We start from the raw sequence: 20,392 nt of genomic DNA on the forward strand, positions 1-20,392 counted from the left end.
CTGGTCCCCGCCCACCTTGTGTCACGTGTGTGATAAACCAATCTAAGGTCATGGTAAAGTGCGTGTCAACTTCAGCTGCTAAATAGTTGAAATGTCAAAATCAAGCAACACTGTTTCTAGATTTCGGACATTGTTTTTTTGTGTGTTTTTTTTCAGTGGCTCCACCATTTAGTACATTTAAATGACTATCAAGCAGTATGTAACTCAAGTGGTTGGTGTGTGGAAATAAAACGGAATAAAATAAAGTAACTAAACAAATACAGGACTATGCAAGCAAATACACATTTGCATGACAGAATAAAAACCATGACATGGTTTGTGTATCAATTAAATATCCCAAAACGTAGCAATTTATATATATATATATACCATAAAATCTAACTAATGGTAATAAAGGTTTTTCCAATAATCAGCAATGGATTACATGTCAGGCCAACCAACTGGCATTGTGTATTAGACCCTGTAGGTAGGGTAAGGGTGTGCTGTACTTGACCTCTGATTTTGTGATTTAGCAGTATGCTATATAGTGAGGCGCAGGATTAAGAAGAAGACCTAGTAACCTGCGTAATCCCAACTAATCTGCCTCTGCTTCTTTCCACTTGACTTGAATGTAGGAGAGTTTGGGAGCGGCAGACTGGGAATGTCAGCTAAACAGAGGAATATGGAGATAAACAGAGGTTTTGCTTACTCTGGCCTTGCTTGGTGAATAATGTATCGACTTCTCTTGGTTCAGATGCTACAGTGTTGTTTCCTGGTGGCCCATTCCTGCCCTACTCTGTGTACTTGTGTCTACCAAGGAGGGAGCAATGGGACAGGTCTCAGGTAGCGTACAGTTCAGTTAATTTACTGCCTTAATTTCAGTTGCTTGCTTGGGTGTGCTCCTTCTCTCATATCAATGAATCTACATTAATTTACCTAACATCTTGGATCACTGGTGTTGTTCTTTAAAACATATACTTTATAGACCATTGCCTGTCGGAGTACATTTTGATAAACTATGCATCAGTATTTAAGTCCTCTGGAATGGTTGGACAACATTTAGAAATATGTTTGGTCAGAGGTTGAGTAAAATGTTATTGTAAAAAATAAAGGCAAAAGGAGGTGGTAGACATGTAATTTGCCATGCTTTTTTGTTTATACAACAAACACAGTTAACTCTTAAATTCATTGAGTTGCTAAATAGGACTGATAGCTCTGATAGCTAGCTATTCTTCTCAGTGCATTCTTCACATACATGATTCATATATCACGCTGTTTGCACTGACAGGTCTGTTTTGTGCAGCGAACCCCACATGTCAGCCATCCCCCTCAATGCTCCAGCTGACACAGTCAAGTTGCGTCTGGAGAAGACCTCTATCTCCAGAGTGCCCCGGGCAGCCTTCTTCTACATGTCTGAGCTCCAGTTCCTGTGGCTGACCTACAACTCCATCACCACCATCCACCCCAGCAGCTTCCTTAATTTGAAGGTAGAAGTGGGCATACTCCTACCTGTATTTTTTATCCTCTCTATTTAAACTAGCAGTATCTGCAACACTAGCCTTAGAATTACTTGGTTTTGTATGAAAACTACATTTGACAGTATCTATCACTTACCTCTCCCTGAAGGCGCTACGTGAGCTGCGATTGGACGGGAACCTTCTCTCTGCTTTCCCCTGGGAGGGGCTTAGGGACATGCCGCGGCTACGCACCCTGGGACTGCACAATAACCGCCTCTCCAGCCTCCCTGCCCACGCTGCCCTCTTTCTTCCCAACGTCACCTATCTGGACCTGTCGAGCAACAGACTGACCACTCTGCCCTCAGAGCTGTTGGACCTTTGGTTCCCTCCCCCTGCCCAGCTGGCAGGCCCCACAAAGAGAAGAGTGCTGGGTATGGTTCACTAATAGTAATCTTAGTGTTCTATGCAAAAAAAGGTCCCTTGTCAAAAGACAGCATCTGAAATTGAGAAATGCTCATATCCCAAATATTCACGTAAAAAACGTGCACCCCATTTCACTCCTTTTCAAAACTAAGCCTAATGATCCGGCTCTTCTCTGTGTCTCCAGGTCTCCATGACAACGTGTGGCAGTGCAACTGCCAGATCTCCATGCTGCTGGCCCAGTCCAAGTACCAGGGGAGCCCTGTGGTTCTGATGGACCAGCTCCTGACCTGTAGCCGTAGCAGGGGGTCTGCCGACCAGCTGGGGGCCCCCCTCATAGAGGCTGACTTGTCGCGGTGCCAGAGGCCATCTGTCCAGCCCTCAGCCACCCGAGTCACCTCCCCGCTGGGCAGCAACGTGATGCTCCGCTGTGATGCCACAGGCTACCCCACGCCGGTACTCACCTGGACCAAAGCAGCCGGAGCCTCCATATACAACACAGGTAAATATTTATGAACATTCTGTAACGTTGCACCCAATTAAACTCAACCCTACTCTTTAATTTTAACATAGAAAATTGCTGTTGTTTTCAAATGTCTGATTATCTTTGATCTTGACAGAGTGCTGTCAACAACCATACAGCAAAGCTGACCCTGAAAAACTACCCATTAACTTGGACAGCTGTAAGTACTTCATGTTACCTCGGCTAGCTTGTGCGTTTTGACCCTCTTGTTGCCGCATGTCTTGTCAATGGACTTGAGTCCCCTATTTTTGTGTTACATTCCAGTTATTCAGGAATCTCCGCGTGTGGGAATCCGATGGTCCATCATCAACCTAAATGGACTTTCGTACAAGGATGCAGGAGAATATCGGTGCCAGGCACGGAACATGGCGGGAACAGCAGAGGCCCCCATTAGACTTAGGGTGGTGGGGGTGATTGCTGTGCCCCCTTCCATAAAGAACAAGACCCGCAAAGCTCCTTCTAGATCCTCATCCAACAACAGAAAACCTCTCCCGCAAAAGCTGAAACGGGAACAGAATATTACTTCAATCTCCACCCCAAAGAAGAAGACTCTTCTGAACCTCAAGTATGTTACACCCCGCACTCCAACGAACAAGATCCAGAGTGTCAAAATGGCCCTGGTCCCCACCCCCCTGAAAGAAATGTAATCGTCCTCACCACAGAAGTACATACCCAAACGCAAAAAGACCTCAGCCTCAAAGTCAAAGAGAAAACCTCAGATATCTGTCAATACTATACCCACCTTGCCAGAAAAAAGTCAACCACTCCATCATCTTCACCAGAAAACAACCAGGACCAAATTTACATTTACATTTACATTTAAGTCATTTAGAAGACGCTCTTATCCAGAGCGACTTACAAATTGGTGCATTCAACTTAGGATAGCCAGTGGGACAACCACTTTTTTTTTTTTTTTAGTTATGGGGGGTGGGGGAGGGGGGGGGGCGGTAGAAGGATTACTGTTATACTATTCCAGGTATTCCTTAAAGAGGTAGGGTTTCAAGTGTCTCCGGAAGGTGGTCAGTGACTCCGCTGTCCTGGCGTTGTGGGGGATCTTGTTCCACCATTGGGGTGCCAGAGCAGCGAATAGCTTTGACTGGACTGAGCGGGAACTGTGCTTCCGTAGAAGTAGTGGGGCTAGCAGGCCAGAGGTGGATGAACATAGTGCCCTCGTTTGGGTGTAGGTTCTGATCAGAGCCTGAAGGTAAGGAGGTGCCGTTCCCCTCACAGCTCCGTAGGCAAGCACCATGGTTTTGTAGTAGATGCGAGCTTCAACAGGAAGCTAGTGGAGTGTGCGGAGGAGTGGGGTGACATGAGAGAACTTGGGAAGATTGAACACCAGACGGGCTGCAGCGTTCTGGATAAGTTGTAGGGGTTTAATGGCACAGTCAGGGAGCCCAGCCAACAGTGAGTTGCAGTAATCCAGACGGGAGATGACAAGCGCCTGGATTAGGACCTGTGCGGCTTTCTGTTTAAGGTAGGGTCGTACTCTGTGAATGTTGTAGAGCATGAACCTGCAGGATCGGGTCACCGATTTGATGTTAGCGGAGAACGACAGGGTGTTGTCCAGGGTCACGCCAAGGTTCCTTGCACTCTGGGAGGAGGACACAATGGAGTTGTCAACCGTGATGGCGAGATCATGGAGCGGGCAGTCCTTCCCCGGGAGGAAGAGCAGCTCCGTCTTGCCGAGGTTCAGCTTGAGGTGGTGATCCGACATCCACACTGATATGTCCGCCAGACATGCAGAGATGCGATTCGCCACTTGGTTATCAGAAGAAGAAGAAGAAAATGTAATTGTGTGTCATCTGCGTAGCAATGATAGGAGAGACCATGTGAGGATATGACAGAGCCAAGTGACTTGGTGTATAGAGAGAATAGGAGAGGGCCTAGAACTGAGCAGAAATAATTAAACGTTGGCTAGCTAGCACAAAGTCAGTCATGCTAGCTACACAAGTGAACTACACATCTCGAATGTTCAGAAAGTGAAGCTTTACTTTGCAAAATTCTCATTGACTAAAATTATATTGTATTTAGTTGCTACAGTACTGCTAGCTGGTAGTGTTGGCTAGCTAGCAATGGCTGCGTTGTTGACCTTGTTTGAAAAACGGCGTCGCTGCGAACGAATGTTTCTCTATACTACACCTTTATCTTTGATACAAAGACAAGACAAGATTTGATGTACTCAGTTTTTTTTTTTTACTGTTTTTAGAGAGATAAGGCTTATCACCCACTTATCTGTGTAAGATCTGTACCTGTGCTAAAGATTACAAGGACATATTTCTACAAGGAGCTCAGCTATAAAGGGCAATTCCGCCACTTCATATTCATTATCTCCTGCGCCATACCAGTGTCTACATACAGTGGGGAGAACAAGTATTTGATTCACTGCCGATTTTGCAGGTTTTCCTACTTACAAAGCATGTAGAGGTCTGTAATTTTTATCATAGGTACACTTCAACTGTGAGAGACGGAATCTAAAACAAAAATCCAGAAAATCACATTGTATGATTTTTAAGTAATGAATTTGCATTTTATTGCATGACATAAGTATTTGATCACCTACCAACCAGTAAGAATTCCGGCTCTCACAGACCTGTTAGTTTTTGTTCAAGAAGCCCTCCTGTTCTCCACTAATTACCTGTATTAACTGCACCTGTTTGAACTCGTTACCTGTATAAAAGACACCTGTCCACACACTCAATCAAACAGACTCCAACATCTCCACAATGGCCAAGACCAGAGAGCTGTGTAAGGACATCAGGGATAAAATTGTAGACCTGCACAAGGCTGGGATGGGCTACAGGACAATAGGCAAGCAGCTTGGTGAGAAGGGAACAACTGTAGGCACAATTATTAGAAAATGGAAGAAGTTCAAGATGACGGTCAATCAACCTCGGTCTGGGGCTCCATGCAAGATCTCACCTCGTGGGGCATCAATGATCATGAGGAAGGTGAGGGATCAGCCCAGAACTACACGGCAGGACCTGGTCAATGACCTGAAGAGAGCTGGGACCACAGTCTCAAAGAAAACCATTAGTAACACACTACGCCGTCATGGATTAAAATCCTGCAGCGCACGCAAGATCCCCCTGCTCAAGCCAGCGCATGTCCAGGCCCATCTGAAGTTTGCCAATGACCATCTGGATGATCCAGAGGAGGAATGGGAGAAGGTCATGTGGTCTGATGAGACAAAAATAGAGCTTTTTGGTCTAAACTCCACTCGCTGTGTTTGGAGGAAGAAGAAGGATGAGTACAACCCCAAGAACACCATCCCAACCGTGAAGCATGGAGGTGGAAACATCATTCTTTGGGGATGCTTTTCTGCAAAGGGGACAGGACGACTGCACCGTATTGAGGGGAGGATGAATGGGGCCATGTATCGCGAGATCTTGGCCAACAACCTCCTTCCCTCAGTAAGAGCATTGAAGATGGGTCATGGCTGGGTTTTCCAGCATGACAACGACCCGAAACACACAGCCAGGGCAACTAAGGAGTGGCTCCGTAAGAAGCATCTCAAGGTCCTGGAGTGGCCTAGCCAGTCTCCAGACCTGAACCCAAAAGAAAATCTTTGGAGGGAGCTGAAAGTCCGTATTGCCCAGCGACAGCCCCGAAACCTGAAGGATCTGGAGAAGGTCTGTATGGAGGAGTGGGCCAAAATCCCTGCTGCAGTGTGTGCAAACCTGGTCAAGACCTACAGGAAACATATGATCTCTGTAATTGCAAACAAAGGTTTCTGTACCAAATATTAAGTTCTGCTTTTCTGATGTATCAAATACTTATGTCATGCAATAAAATGCAAATTAATTACTTAAAAATCATACAATGTGATTTTCAGGATTTTTGTTTTAGATCTCTCACAGTTGAAGTGTACCTATGATAAAATAAAATAAAATAATTACAGACCTCTACATGCATTGTAAGTAGGAAAACCTGCAAAATCGGCAGTGTATCAAATACTTGTTCTCCCCACTGTATGTGAAGTGGTGCGTTTCTGTGATCTGTGGTAAAAAATTGAAGAAAGGTCCTAAAAAAATGCTTCTCTTTGACATCACAGGGCAAGATTAAAAGTAAGAAAACTGTGATTTACAAAACCTTAGTAAAAGGGAGGGTATTTATTTGCTCCCCCACGTCACTACGAATTTCATAGTGTTTGAAAATCACTGTTTTAAAAATGTTTTTTGATGATCATTGGGTAGAATGTAGAAATGTGCAATTTTTACATATGTAGTCACTGGAATTGTGCTGGAGATAATGAAAATGAGGTAAAAAAGTGGTGGAATTGCCCTTTAAGAAAATTGCACAGTCATACAGTGTGTTTGTGTGTGTGTGTGTGTTAATAGTCTGGAAAACTATACAAATAATTCCTACTGAATATGTATTGTATTTACCTGCAGTATAGTATTATTAATATTCATGTGTGTAATGATATTGGATTTGGTATTGACCATGACCTTTTGTCTTTGATGATGTCATCCAGGGCCGGCTCGAGGCATAAGCGGTCGCTTAGGGCCCCAGGCCGTACTCAGTTGGGGTCTCAATTTACTGTTAGAATAGTAGAATACACAAGGTGCAGTTTCGAAATTTGGTTGTGCATCAGCATTTTTCCTTTTGTCAGTCACTCACTAACATTTTTTAGATTGGTAAATTAGTCTAGCTAGCTATCTAAACTTGAAGTAATCATGGCTTAATTACCGACCGGGCATGAAGGGCACGTGCCCCTATTGATTTTTTTTAGCCACTCTCACTCAGATCTAATTTTAGCATGGCATAAATCATGGCAAAATTTGTAGAATTTCAGGAAATTAGCTTTAGTACGGGCAGAAATGTATCTCCACCCCGTGGCAAAATCTGAAGAATTGCAGGAAATTAGTTATAAATTAGCAAAATGGGTCGAATTGCAGAGAACTTGCTTTAAAACTGCACAATTTTCACAACGCCCATGGCAAAACGTGTAGAATTGCAGGAAATGAACTTTAATACTAAAATAAATTCTCCCCGCTGTCAAGAGGGGGGCCACTAAAATGTTTTGCTGGCGAGGTTTGCACATAAAGGCGAGTAAACTTTTAAATGTGTGTGGCCATTCCTTGTCAAGATACCACAGTGTCACCATTGATTGTCATATTTAATTGTAAATAAAATAAAATTGCCAATAGATTGTCGACTTGATGCATGATGATGACTGCTTGTCTAGCTTGCTAGATAAGATTTTGAAAGTATGATATTGACATGATCAGTCCAATCAAAGCTACGGTAGATATAATGTGATTTAACGTAATGTTATCTGTGGCCAATCACCTTGAGCCTTCTTGGATGGGCACTTCTAATGTAAGTCTATGGCAGCACCCAAGGGACTTGAATTTTCGAGCTCTACCCGTAGATTTTGCAGTGATGTAGTGTCCCCATGAGTGACAGAACACTGAGCTAATCACGGCGCAACTAGAGAACATTACCAACCCCTACGCTCCGTATTTTCCGCTGGCTGCCCCACCACCACAGAAAGCACTGAGCTAGGCTGAAACACCTGCATTTTGGAGCTGCCTTACTCAAGAAAGCAAAAAAGAGACCATGTTTGTATGTGGCTTTATTAACTAAAATGTATTTTTTAAATGACATTGTTTGCAAACTGATATGTGACACGTATTAATGCCAAAATAACATATATATATATATATATATTTAGCAAAACAGGTGGGCCTAAAAACAGGTGGGGCTCTGCCCTCTGATATGTTAGACTAAGGGACCAGATAAGCGCAGAGGTAAGAAAAGGAACAGATTTCTGTGGTGGTGCATTACATGAGAACGGGATATTCGAGGAATTCCTACACTTCACAGCAGCTGAAGGCTTGGATGCTAGTCGCTGCTGAGATCATTATCCTACAACGAACACTTGAAGGGAGCAGTCACTCTCATTCATCTCTGTATTGTGCATTTTGCTAAAGGAGATTTATGGGTTACAAATAAGGCCTAGGCAACATTCAATTCCATACACAATGGTTTCCACAGATTTCTACCCTAGTATTACTATTATTGTATAACTTTTTTAGGCTGTAGTCTTTGACACAGGATTTCTGTAGGCAAAGGCTATTTTATATGAGGGGAAATGGTGCTCTTAAAGTTATTCTATGGAGAAGCAAAATAAAGAGGCTAAACTGTAGAACTAATGAGACATGGGAATAAATGCACTATTCTCGTTGTGAATGCGAATATCAGGGGTGTATTCATAATGCCGACGCTGTTACAAAACGTTTAGTCTGTTGCTAAATATTTTGCAACAGATACGGTATACTACAAATGCTGTTGAGTTCTGTTTTGTTCTTAAACGGAAGTTGTAGTTCCATCGTGTCTCTCTTCCCAAAAAACAATAAGCACCTGGAAGAAGTTGGAAGGAACCCCGCAGACTTCACTCCACTTTAGAGCACGGAAGATGTTATAATTTATAGATGTGCAGCTTGTGCCAAACACTTTGCAGACTATTCAGATTGGAATGGCAACGTGGGAAACCATACAATTAAAATAAACAACAAAAGGAGTCAGAGAACAGAGCGGAGTGCAGAGCTGCCCAGTGCTGAAATCTTTGATCCGACTTTCGCGTTTGCCCGTAGTGCTGAATAATATACAGTCGCCCTTTTCACACCCATATTGCCAAATATTTAATGTGATTAGCATTTGTTTAGGCTACTTAGTGCTTGATTACTCTATTGTACTACATAATTGATATGGCGTAGGCCAATACCTCCACTACACTGCTTTGATATGCATCAGTGGGGATTAAGAAGTGAGTATATGTCTACACAATGCCCACTGAAAAAAACTGCCCTGCACTAATGTATAAGACTTGCCTCCAGTGCTTGGTATTCCCTCTCTCTGTTGTAGACTCCCCCTCTGCAACCCTCCTCCTCCTTCTCCACCGCTCCAGCTAACCTCTCTCCACCTCCCACAGGCAGCCTTGCACTCGGTGGCAGGCAGACTGAGCTTGGATCAACTCAGACCAATAGTTGTTCCTCTTTGATATGCTGGAACTCTGACTGATTTGCTGTTAGTTTCAGATTAGCTAAGCCTAGGGTTCTCTTTTATCAGGTTTTACAGGAACTGATCTGTGGTCAGTTTTAAATCAGCTTGGCTTTGTGCTTTCTCTCAGCTGCAACCCCTTGGAAATCTGATCTGGAAACAGTGTTTTTTTCCCTCACGTTATTCCTCCGGTAGGGGATTCAGAAGATATCTGAGGCCACAGCGTATGGTCTTGCGCCACCAAGGCGGGCACCATGGTTGAAAGCCTGGACTTTGAGAAGGTGGAGAAGAGGTACTGCATCCGACAAAAACACGTGGCCCTCATCTGTGCTGTGGTGGTGGTGTCAGCTATAGCTGTGGGGCTGGGGGTGGGCCTCACACAGCCCGACAGTACCCCGGCTGACCCGGCCCCCACCGAGGGACCCCCCAAGCCCACCTCCACCCCCCCAACAGCTGACAGGGGGCCCTGCAAGCCCTCCAACAACACTGACGGGGACTGGAAGAATTTCCGGCTGCCAGACTATGTGAAGCCGGTGCACTATGACCTCCACCTGGAGCCTGACCTGACCACTGACCTCTACATGGGGAGCGTGTCCGTGCACCTGGAGGTAAGCCGACCCACGAGGCACCTATGGCTCCACATCCGGGAGACGTTCGTCAGCGCAGTCCCCAGGCTTGTCCTGAAAACCCCACAGGCTCAGAGGGACGTGACTGTGGCCATCAAGGGTTGCTTTGAGTTCAAACTGCAGGAGTATGTGGTAGTGGAGGCGGTGGAGGAGCTTGCGGCCACCAAGCCCAATGAGGTGTATGTTCTCACCCTGGACTTCCAGGGCTGGCTCAACGGATCTCTGGTGGGCTTCTACAGAGTCACCTACACAGAGAATGGGGCCACCAAGTAAGTCCTTTGAGGCATGCATTTGTGGTTCTAGATTGGGTGTATTTCAGTATGTTTTTGTGTGTCTCTATGCATGTATGCATTTTGGTACACCAGAAGTACATTCAGTTCCAATGGAACGCTGCATTTGACTTGCAGCATTGCGTTGCAGAGGCAGTTGCAGTGCGTTCTGTGTTCTGCATACGTTGGATATATCCAACGTATGCATCAAATTGTATTCGTATACTTGACAGAAATAGTAGCAAAAGGTGAATGTTGAACTTTTGTTGCACACATATAGTGTGAGTGTATGCATCTGTGCTTGTTTGTGTGTGTATGCGTCTGTGCATGCGTGTGTGCGTGTGCACATGAGGCCCAGCAGCTCACTGGAAAATAATGTTATGAACGTTCAACATTATACCCTGATGAAGACAGCTTGTCTGTCGAAACGTTGGCTATTAGGTCATTCAATTATTGCATCTGCGCTCCTAGAGTGTTCGGCTCTCCTTTTATTTTTCAAGTGTTCTACTCCGTTAGCCAACACCTCGCCTAAATAGGTGTGCGTTTCTTTCGCCTCCATATGAATGTTAGACAGAAATAGTGGTTAAGACCGTTGGGCCAGTAACCAAAAGGTTGCTGATTCGAATCCCTGAGCCGGCAAGGTGTAAAAATCTGTCGTTCTGCCCTTGAGCAAGGCAGTTAACCCCCAACAACAACTGCTCCCCGGGTGCTGATGATGTGGACATCGATGAAGGAAGCCCCCCGCACCTCTCTGATTCAGAGGGATTGGGTTAAATGCGGAAAACACATTTCGGTTGAATGCATTCAGTTGCACAACTGACTAGGTATCCCCTTCCCTAGACAGAAATATTGTTCACTCTAGTAACTACTACTACTGCTGCTGCTACTATGACTACTACTAGTTGTAGTATGACAACGTGCAGGTTCTGATGGGATTGGCTCTGTCCCTCATTGGGGATTTCTAGCTTGGCAGATACACATGCTCTGCCAGTATTGTAGTCCCCTGTAGCTCAGTTGGTAGAGCATGACGCTTGCAACGCCAGGGTTGTGGGTTCGTTTCCCACGGGGGGCCAGTATGAAAATGTATGCACTCGCTAACTGTAAGTCGCTCTGGATAAGAGCGTCTGCTAAATGACTAAAATGTAAATGTATTGCAAGTCCATTCTTGGAACAGGACAAGAAAGGGCAACTATTTAGACTAGTTTAGTATGCAAAATACCATCTGTTAGTACTTTATATCACACTACAGAGATTCTCCAAACAGGGGTGTAATGGGATGAAACCACTGAGGGAAAAATAAACCCAGGGAGTGCATTGATTCTTATCACTAATAGGACCATGGTTGAACCTCTGTTAGGTAAGAGTGTATCTGAAATGCCACAAGTCCATATTTACCCGTCACAGTACGTTATCTGTTAAGTTGCTGTTATTCAAAGTTAAAATGATAGTGTTGATGATGTAGTGTAGTTTTTAGTGTGTCAATAAGTATGACTTGAAAGGTGGACAGGTGTAGGGAGCTACTTGCAGTATTGGCCATGAAGTGTCCATTTTCTCTTTGCTCAAGCACATTTAGCAGCCACATAACAGTAAACATTTCTGGTAAGCAACAGTTTAATAAAACGTCATATAAAGGGATGACATAGTCATGCCATGTTTATTTTTCTCCCAAGAAAAATTGCTGCCACTGACCATGAGCCGACAGACGCCCGCAAATCTTTCCCCTGTTTTGATGAGCCAAACCAAAAGGCCACCTACAAGATTTCCATCACCCACGACAAGGACTATGGAGCCCTCTCCAATATGCCAGTGGAGGTACAGTCTATGCAAGAAAATAAATTGCAACACATAAGTATTCATAGTAACAAATTATATAACATACTAAATAAATGCATATAATGTATGCACAATGTATCACAAAACAGGTGGCGCATAGTGTTACTGGTTAGTTTACTTGAAGCTGCATTGGAAGTCACAGAGAGAGTGAGGAGAGTGAGTGCCATGAATGCAAAAGCAGGAGCCATCAATCTTCTGCTCCGGGTCCTTGGGGCTGAGAACACAACCATAAGAGAGGCTGACTGACATCTTTATTAAACCATAGACCTTCTTCCTTTCCAGGGCGCCCCAGAGCTGCTTCCTGACAATAAGATCAAAACGTCCTTCCAGAGGTCCGTTCCAATGAGTACCTATTTGGTATGTTTTGCTGTGCACCAGTTTAAGTTTGTGGAAAGGAAATCGTCTAGAGGAATTCCTGTAAGTACTTGCAATTTTTCTCAGCAGTCATTTTCACTGGTCCCTCCTCCACCTTAAACTAAGAAAATATTTACTCTTTAACTGTTGAAAGTCATATTTTATAGTCTACAGAGTATATTGAGAGTAAATATTGTAAAACTTTATTTAAAGCCTGTCCAGTTCAAAGTTTTAAATGGTGTAAAAGCTAAGTTAAAAGTTTATTTAACTTTGGTCTCCAATCTGTATCACAGCTGTTGGTCTTTTGTGTTGAGATTTCAGCAGTTAGTGACATTTTACAATGTAAATGTTTTGGAGAAAATCGAAAGAATTATAAATATTGCGTTGATTAAATGTAAACGCATGCATGTATGCACAGAGGCATGCTTGCACATACTGTAGTGTATACACACTCCCATAACTTACCTCAATAACTCTGCTTTTAAATCATTTTCTTCCAGTTGCGAATCTATGCACAGCCTGCACAAATTGCGACAGCAGAGTATGCTGCTAACACAACCAAGGTCATTTTTGACTACTTTGAGGAATATTTCAACATGACATACTCCATCCCAAAGCTAGGTAATTTCAGATCTCCTCTGTTTGTTAACTGTTGTAACTACTTTGGGAGGCCGCACTGGATACAATGAACTCATGATGCCTTATACACACATGCTTGCAATTTGTTTTTGTTTTTCTCAGATAAGATTGCCATTCCTGACTTTGGCACAGGGGCCATGGAGAACTGGGGTCTGATCACCTACAGGGAGACCAACCTCCTCTATGATGAGAACCAGTCGTCATCGTATAACAAACAAAGTGTGGCTAGCGTCATCGCTCATGAGCTGGTCCACCAGGTGAGAAAGTTCAAGAGTTATTCATTAGTCATGTTATAGTGGAAAACATCTTATAGTGGAAAATGAAAAATCATATTTAATAGTCATAGTCATAGAGCTCAATCACCCATAAATTATATTATGGTATTGTGGCGATTTTAGCATGTACATTTTGGTCAGGCAAACTATTTTTTAATGCATGCCAGCAAAGCCACTACACAACACAACACTAAGCAATACATTAATTGCACTATAACGGTGACAGAAAAACTAAAATCACGCAAAATCAACTGGAATACATTGGTCTATTACTGAACTTTTTGTATGAAAACAAATATTTGAATGGGAAGAGACTGCCACTGGCAAACATGGTTACAGACCCAACAACATTATATAGTATCCTCTCCTCGTGTAGAAAAGCACGAGCTAATTTATGCAGCAGCAAACAATTCATTTTTGGACTCACCGTTGTTGTGCTGTGCTCACTTGAACAGGACGGTGGCGCAGCGGTCCTTCTTGTCATCACATTTTGTCATCAAAGGTGCTTTCAACACATGCCGTCAGTGATCTTCAGGTCGGAGCTCTAGAAAGAGTCCAGAGTTCCCGGTTTGGAATTCAGAGTTGGAAACGTATTTTCCCAGTCGGAGCTCGTTTTTTTCAGAGTTCCCAGTTGTCTTGAACTCACTGAAGTCTGAGATTTCCCAGTTCCGAGTTTCCAGTTGTTTTGAACGCAGCAGAGGTCATGCTGGATTGACAGCATGACCAATGTATTCAACCTTTTCTGGCCCATGGTGTTGTGATTGAATGTTTATCCTTTTAAGCTTGGAAAAGAGACCATTTCAGATAGATGTTTTAAATCCTTAAACCCAGACTTGGACCACACACCCTCTCCACCGAATAGCAGACAGGCAAAGCAAAATAGTGATTGCTTTGCAACGCTTGCAGTTAGCCACTGATTCCTTCCAAACCACTCATTGTTGAATTTGCGATTTCCGACTTGTTGTGTAATGTTTATGTCCAATGGCCAATGAGCACCGATACCTTTTATCTATAATTTGTTGACGTGATTCATGATGATGACTGCTTGTCTAGCTTGCTAGCTAAGATTTAGAAAGTAACATTATCAGTCCAATCAAAGCTACGGTAGATATAACGTGATTTGACATCATTTTATCTGTGGCCAATGACCTTGATCCTTCTTGGATGGGCACTTCTAATGTAAATCTATGGCAGCACCCAAGGGGGCTTGAACTGCCTAGCTCTCCCTGTAGATTATGTGGTGACGTAGTGTCCCCATGAGTGACAGAACACTGAGCCAATCACGGCAGAACTAGAGAAGATTACCAACCCATATGCTTGGTATTTTCCGCTGGCTGCTCCACCACCACAGAAAGCACTGAGCTAGGCTGAAACATTTTGGAGCTGCCTTACACAAGAAGTAGACTGTTTGTATGCAGCTTTATTAACTCAATAAAACATTTTTTTTACATTGTTCACTAACTGATATGTGACATGAATTAATGCCAAAATAACATGCAAAACAGATAAAAAAATAAATATATATTTATACATTTTTAGCTAAACAGTTGCCCCATCTGCCCTGAATGACGGGTCGCCACTGACGGTATTGTGTCACAATGATGAAGCCTAAATTATGAGGGAAAAGTCATGAGGGACACGTTAGCGGCAAAACTCAAAGTTTGCAAAAGAGAACAACCCTATCTTTGTATCAATCAATAGCTTGGAATGGTTTGACATTGACCATGAATTTGGTCATGGGAACGATAGTGTTCTGTTGACGTACGTCAGCCCTCCAGTTATCCATCAAGCCTTTTATGATGTGCAATAATAAGGCCTCTTTGTTCTTTTTTGGACAATAAGAGGGTGATGGCGCTGTCCATAAAGTTTTATGAACTGTCCAAAGTCACAGGACCGAGGGGCAAGTGCGAGCTGGGTGCTGTTTCCTTGTTTCCACAGCCTGTTTACAGGAAGGTGAATATCAGCACAGTTGCAACCACATCCCAGAGTTACAACAAACATGTTCACAATGTGCAGTTCAGATAGTGATCCAGTCATAAATAAATAAAACACTCCTGTAATCCACCAGTAGCAATAAAAAAAAGCATGTATATCCACAGAAAAGCATAAGAGTATGTCATAAGAAAATTTGAAAAAGTGAAAGTAGCACTTGACTTTACTAGTAAATACCTGGTAAATACCCATAGAAACGATGTGGGTTTTATATGTTCATATTGTGTCTGTAACTTTGTTCTGTATTTTATGTTTTATACTGTATGCAGAGCTGTAGAGTGTTAAACTGCATGCTATGATATTTTGTGTGCATGAAAATATTGTGTTGTCGGAGTTGGAGCTTTGCCTGGTGTGTGTGTGTTTTTCTGTTAGTTTGTGTCCTTGGCTCACCTGCTATTTATGTGTCCAACTATCCTTGAGTCCCACTGTTGGCTGGAGTATCCAGAACACACATGCACTCACACACACATGCACACACGCCCACTCACCCATACAGACTTGTTTGGAAATAAAGTCAGCTGTAAGATAACTTTGCATGTTGTATTTTCCTGCAGTGGTTTGGGAACATTGTGACCATGGATTGGTGGGATGACCTTTGGCTAAATGAGGGCTTTGCCAGTTTCTTTGAGTACATCGGTGTGGAGAAGGCTGAGCCCCTCTGGGGAATGGTGAGTCCATCTGACAGATCCTGAATTGAGTGATTTGAAATGGAATTGCTTTAACCCCAACTCTGGTTATGAATACATTCTAAATCTACTTCGGTCTGTCTTTACCAGCGTGACATCATGATCATCAGTGATGTACTTCCTGTCATGGTCGACGATGCTCTCGTCACCTCCCATCCAATCATTGTGGATGTATCAACTCCGGCTCAGATTACCTCTGTGTTTGATAGTATATCCTACAGCAAGGTCATCTTAAACTGTGCCCCTTTTCCCCCTACTACATGGGATGAAATAAAATATAATGAAATAAAATGTGTCTTTAAATTCATTCCAAACATCTTCCTGTAACTGTTTTTCTAGGGGGCATCAATTCTCAGGATGGTGGAGGACTGGTTGGGCCGAGACAACTTCAGGGATGGCTGTCGGGTAAGAGTCCATTTAATTTGACGTAAAGTAGATAGAAGCATCCCTACACCAAGTCTCTTGATTTCTATTCAGTCAATAGCAGAATAATTTGTTAATAGCGAGTGTTAGGGAGATGCAATCCCTTCCCTGTTGAATGGAAATTATGATTACTGTCAGACACTTTACCATGGTAATACTTTACTTTATAATTTGAAAGGGTTATAGCAATATATAGCCTAAATTGTATTTATCATTACATCTATGGATGGCCACATTGGTACATTTATGGTAACCTGTTTTCCTCTCCCTTCAACAGAAATACTTGAAAGATTTCCACTTTCAGAATGCCAAAACAGCCAACTTTTGGGCATCCCTTGCTAATGTATGTTTGTCATAACTAATTTGGTCATAGTAATTTCAAAATATCTAAGTTGTTGATATTATTGATAATATTTCACTGCATCTAACTTAGTATTCTTATGTGTATGATAAACACTAACATTTTTGGTTTGCAGGTGAGTGGGTTGCCTGTAGCAGATGTGATGGACACATGGACCACACAGATGGGCTACCCAGTACTGGACCTGTCCACCATCGGCACTCAGACCAAACTCACTCAGCGAAGATTCCTGTTGGACCCCAATGCTAATCCCACCCAGCCACCCTCACCACTCAGGTCAGTTATTCACAGCACTATCAAATCCCTTTGTGATCATTGGTTGATTTCCCCATGGATGTATATTCAGCTAAATTTATTAGGAGAAACCGGTAAATCCTAAAAGGGCTATGCTTTTATTTTAGTTACAAGTGGAACATCCCTGTTAAGTGGTACTCAGTGGATAGTAATAAGTCTATTTCCATCATGTTCAACAAGTCCAGTCCAGGTAAAGATACTTCTGACCAAATCCTAGACTTGACCTTTTTAACATTACAGTTCCAGACTCTGGTAACATCATGTATTTAGTCAAATTGAAGTCATACATGTTTGTGTGTCATACAAATAGAGCTAGTCTTAGCTGGCTATTCCCCTGCTACGGATGGACTCCTGAAGGTCAACAATGACCACATTGGATTCTACAGAGTCAATCACCCTGACAGCATATGGAGCACCATTAGTCAACAACTCCAAACAAATCACCAGGTAATATAATTTAAACTGCTACTATAGTATCAGATGTAATATTAATAGTTTTAATCTTACCAGTTCATAGGTTAAACCTGTAGTAATCGGCATGACACTTTCTTTACTAGGAGTTAGACGCTGCTGACCGATGCAGTTACATTGATGATGTCTTTGCTCTGGGAAGGTAAATAAACACTGCTGACATTTACTTGAAGTACATCTGTCAATATAAAACTGAAATTAAACATAATGTATTTTTCTTATCGGCCTCATCAGGGCAGACGTTGTCGATTATGGAAATGCATTCAACCTGACAAAATACCTGACCAATGAGACTGAGTACATTGTCTGGAAACGTTTGTCTTCTTCCATCGCCTATGTGCAAGACATGTTATCAGATGACACTGTTCTTTACCCCAAATTCCAGGTGAGTCAGTTGTTGTTTTTTTACAGGTGAATTCTGCCCTCTGCTGGCCAACTAGAACACACATACACACACACACACACACACACACAAAATAATAATCTTGTGAGTTTGCTCACACATTGGGTGTCACTTACTTTCCCTACAGAAATTATTCCGTGAGCATGTGCAGACTATCTCCAGGACACTGGGATGGTACGATGTGGGAAGCCAGAGAGATAGGTAAGACTAGGAGAGACTGTCTACTGTATTTGACAGATCATGGGTGTATTTGCTGAATATTGATCATAAACGGTATTGTCTATATTGGTTTTGTATAGGCTGTTGCGTGAGACAGTCCTGGACATTGCTTGTAAAATGGGAGACCAGGAAGTGCTAATTGAGGCATCTGCTATCTTTGACCAATGGATCGCAGGAACCATCAGGTAAATACAGTATTAGTCTTGACTTTTGAATAAAATCACTAAAATGACACATTATCTACTTACTAATCCATCTGCCGTACATGGACATAACTAACTACTTTATTAGCATTCCTATTCCTAAAATCCCGTTTATCCCTCTAAAGCCCAAATGGTAACATGACCTTTGACCTCCAGCACTGTGGGGGTGAACCTGCGCTTGCTGGTGTATCGCTATGGCATGAAGAACTCAGGCACCGGGGCGAAGTGGAATGTAATGTTTGAGAGGTACAAAACAGAGACCTTGGCCCAAGAGAAGGACAAGCTCCTGTATGGATTGGCATCTGTGGAGAACGTCACTCTTCTGAATAAGTAAATAAAAAACAATAATTCTCTTCATATATCATTTTTACAAGCATTATTCAAAATCACTGTTTAATATAATCCAGTGAAAAGTTATTACTAGATCGAGAGTACATTTATTGGCGAAAGTGTGATACTTTTTTTCTGGCAATATTTTAGTTTGTTCAGTTAGATATGGCTTAAGAGAATGGTGCTGAAGATAACGGTGTTGGGATGTTTTACAGCTTACTGGAGGCATGTAAAGATGAGAGTATTGTGAGGACTCAGGATCTGTTCACTGTGGTCCGCTATGTCTCTCTGAACCGCTACGGCAAGACCATGGCCTGGGACTGGGTCATCCTCAACTGGAACTACCTAGTGAACAGGTGAGCCCATTCTCTGAGTCTGAATGGAGAGTCACTGAGCCCAGAGTCATTGAAGAGATAGTGACTACATGGAATGCGAGGCTGTAAGTCAATTGACTGAATCAGCAGCAACTGAGCCTAGAGTTAATGAGTCGCGAATACTGTGACAGTTTCAATTTCCTTTTGTTTTGTTACAGATACACCATCAATGACAGGAACCTGGGACGCCTGCTAACCAGAATCAGCACCACCTACAACACAGAGCTACAGCTGTGGCAGGTTAGGACAGTGCCCTTCTACTCATAGAACTGGAATAATTCAATCTAATATTAAACAACTTAAAATCGAGACAAGCACTGGTGTGCTCGAATTTAAGATTGACTGATCTATGTGGATTGTGCCTTTAGACTGTGGCTGTGTTTATGACTGACTGTGTGGTTGTGTTTTAGATGGAGCACTTTTTCAAGCTGAACCCTAATGCCGGAGCTGGGGAGATGCCTAGGCAGCAAGCTCTAGAAACAGTGAAGAACAACATTGAGTGGGTCAGGAGGAACAAGGCAGAGATCAGCTCATGGCTGGAGAGCAACTTCACTTACTGATGACATCAGGTCAACACTAAAGTACTGTAAACCTAATCCAAATCACAATCCTTCATGCAGTTTCCACTCATTCATTCAACGATAGTGATAGATCATGCCACAGGACTGCCTGTTTCTAAATCAAGTGTCAAGTCCCTCTATCCTGGACACGCTGCTGTGCAACTCAAACACACTTCTGAAGGGCAGAAATACTCTATCTGAAATGACTGAATTCCGGCCAGTAACTCAGCAGGCTACTTTCTCTTTACTCTAGTGGAAAAAATGTACAGTACTTAATGCCTTTCCTGCATTACATATAAAAATATGTTTTTGATGCACAAATATTTAATTTCGTATGAAGTGCTTGTACAGAATTTCAGATGTCGTATCTAAATAACCATTATAACTTTTAATCTCGGGTCAGGTATGTTGATTTATATGTATAAAAAAATATTTCAATATTATATTTCAAACAATGAAAAGTGTAAAAATGTATAAGAAATAAAGAAGAGTGTATATGCACTTACTGTGAATACTGCAGTCTGGATGAGTGTGTTGCCACAGGGAAGAACATTTAGAAAGCAGAATGTCGTACACCGAAACATACTTTGTTAGTTTATGCTAATATTACAGTAAAGTAAAACACATCTGGAAGACAATGGCTATGTCATAAAATAAGAATTTACATGAGTAACCCCAACATATCAAAATACA

General features: G+C 42.6%; 1 protein-coding gene across 1 annotated transcript; it reads left to right on the plus strand.

Moving 5' to 3' along the window:
- Positions 1-9,641: 9,641 nt before the first annotated feature.
- Positions 9,642-20,392, plus strand: LOC311145538 (glutamyl aminopeptidase-like; the record flags this gene model as incomplete). Its single annotated transcript, XM_084181807.1, has 20 exons — positions 9,642-10,282; positions 11,953-12,094; positions 12,401-12,532; positions 12,970-13,090; positions 13,211-13,365; positions 15,930-16,043; positions 16,152-16,286; positions 16,401-16,466; positions 16,762-16,827; positions 16,961-17,121; positions 17,247-17,329; positions 17,450-17,586; positions 17,697-17,752; positions 17,845-17,995; positions 18,141-18,214; positions 18,313-18,417; positions 18,592-18,765; positions 18,981-19,121; positions 19,298-19,379; positions 19,550-20,392. The coding sequence occupies 20 exons, from the start codon at positions 9,642-9,644 to the stop codon at positions 19,697-19,699; spliced, it is 2,886 nt and encodes a 961-aa protein (XP_084037933.1). The 3' UTR covers positions 19,700-20,392.

The sequence above is a fragment of the Coregonus lavaretus genome, assembly GCF_964263955.1.
Source record: "Coregonus lavaretus genome assembly, chromosome: 18".
Taxonomy (NCBI): Eukaryota; Metazoa; Chordata; class Actinopteri; order Salmoniformes; family Salmonidae; genus Coregonus; species Coregonus lavaretus.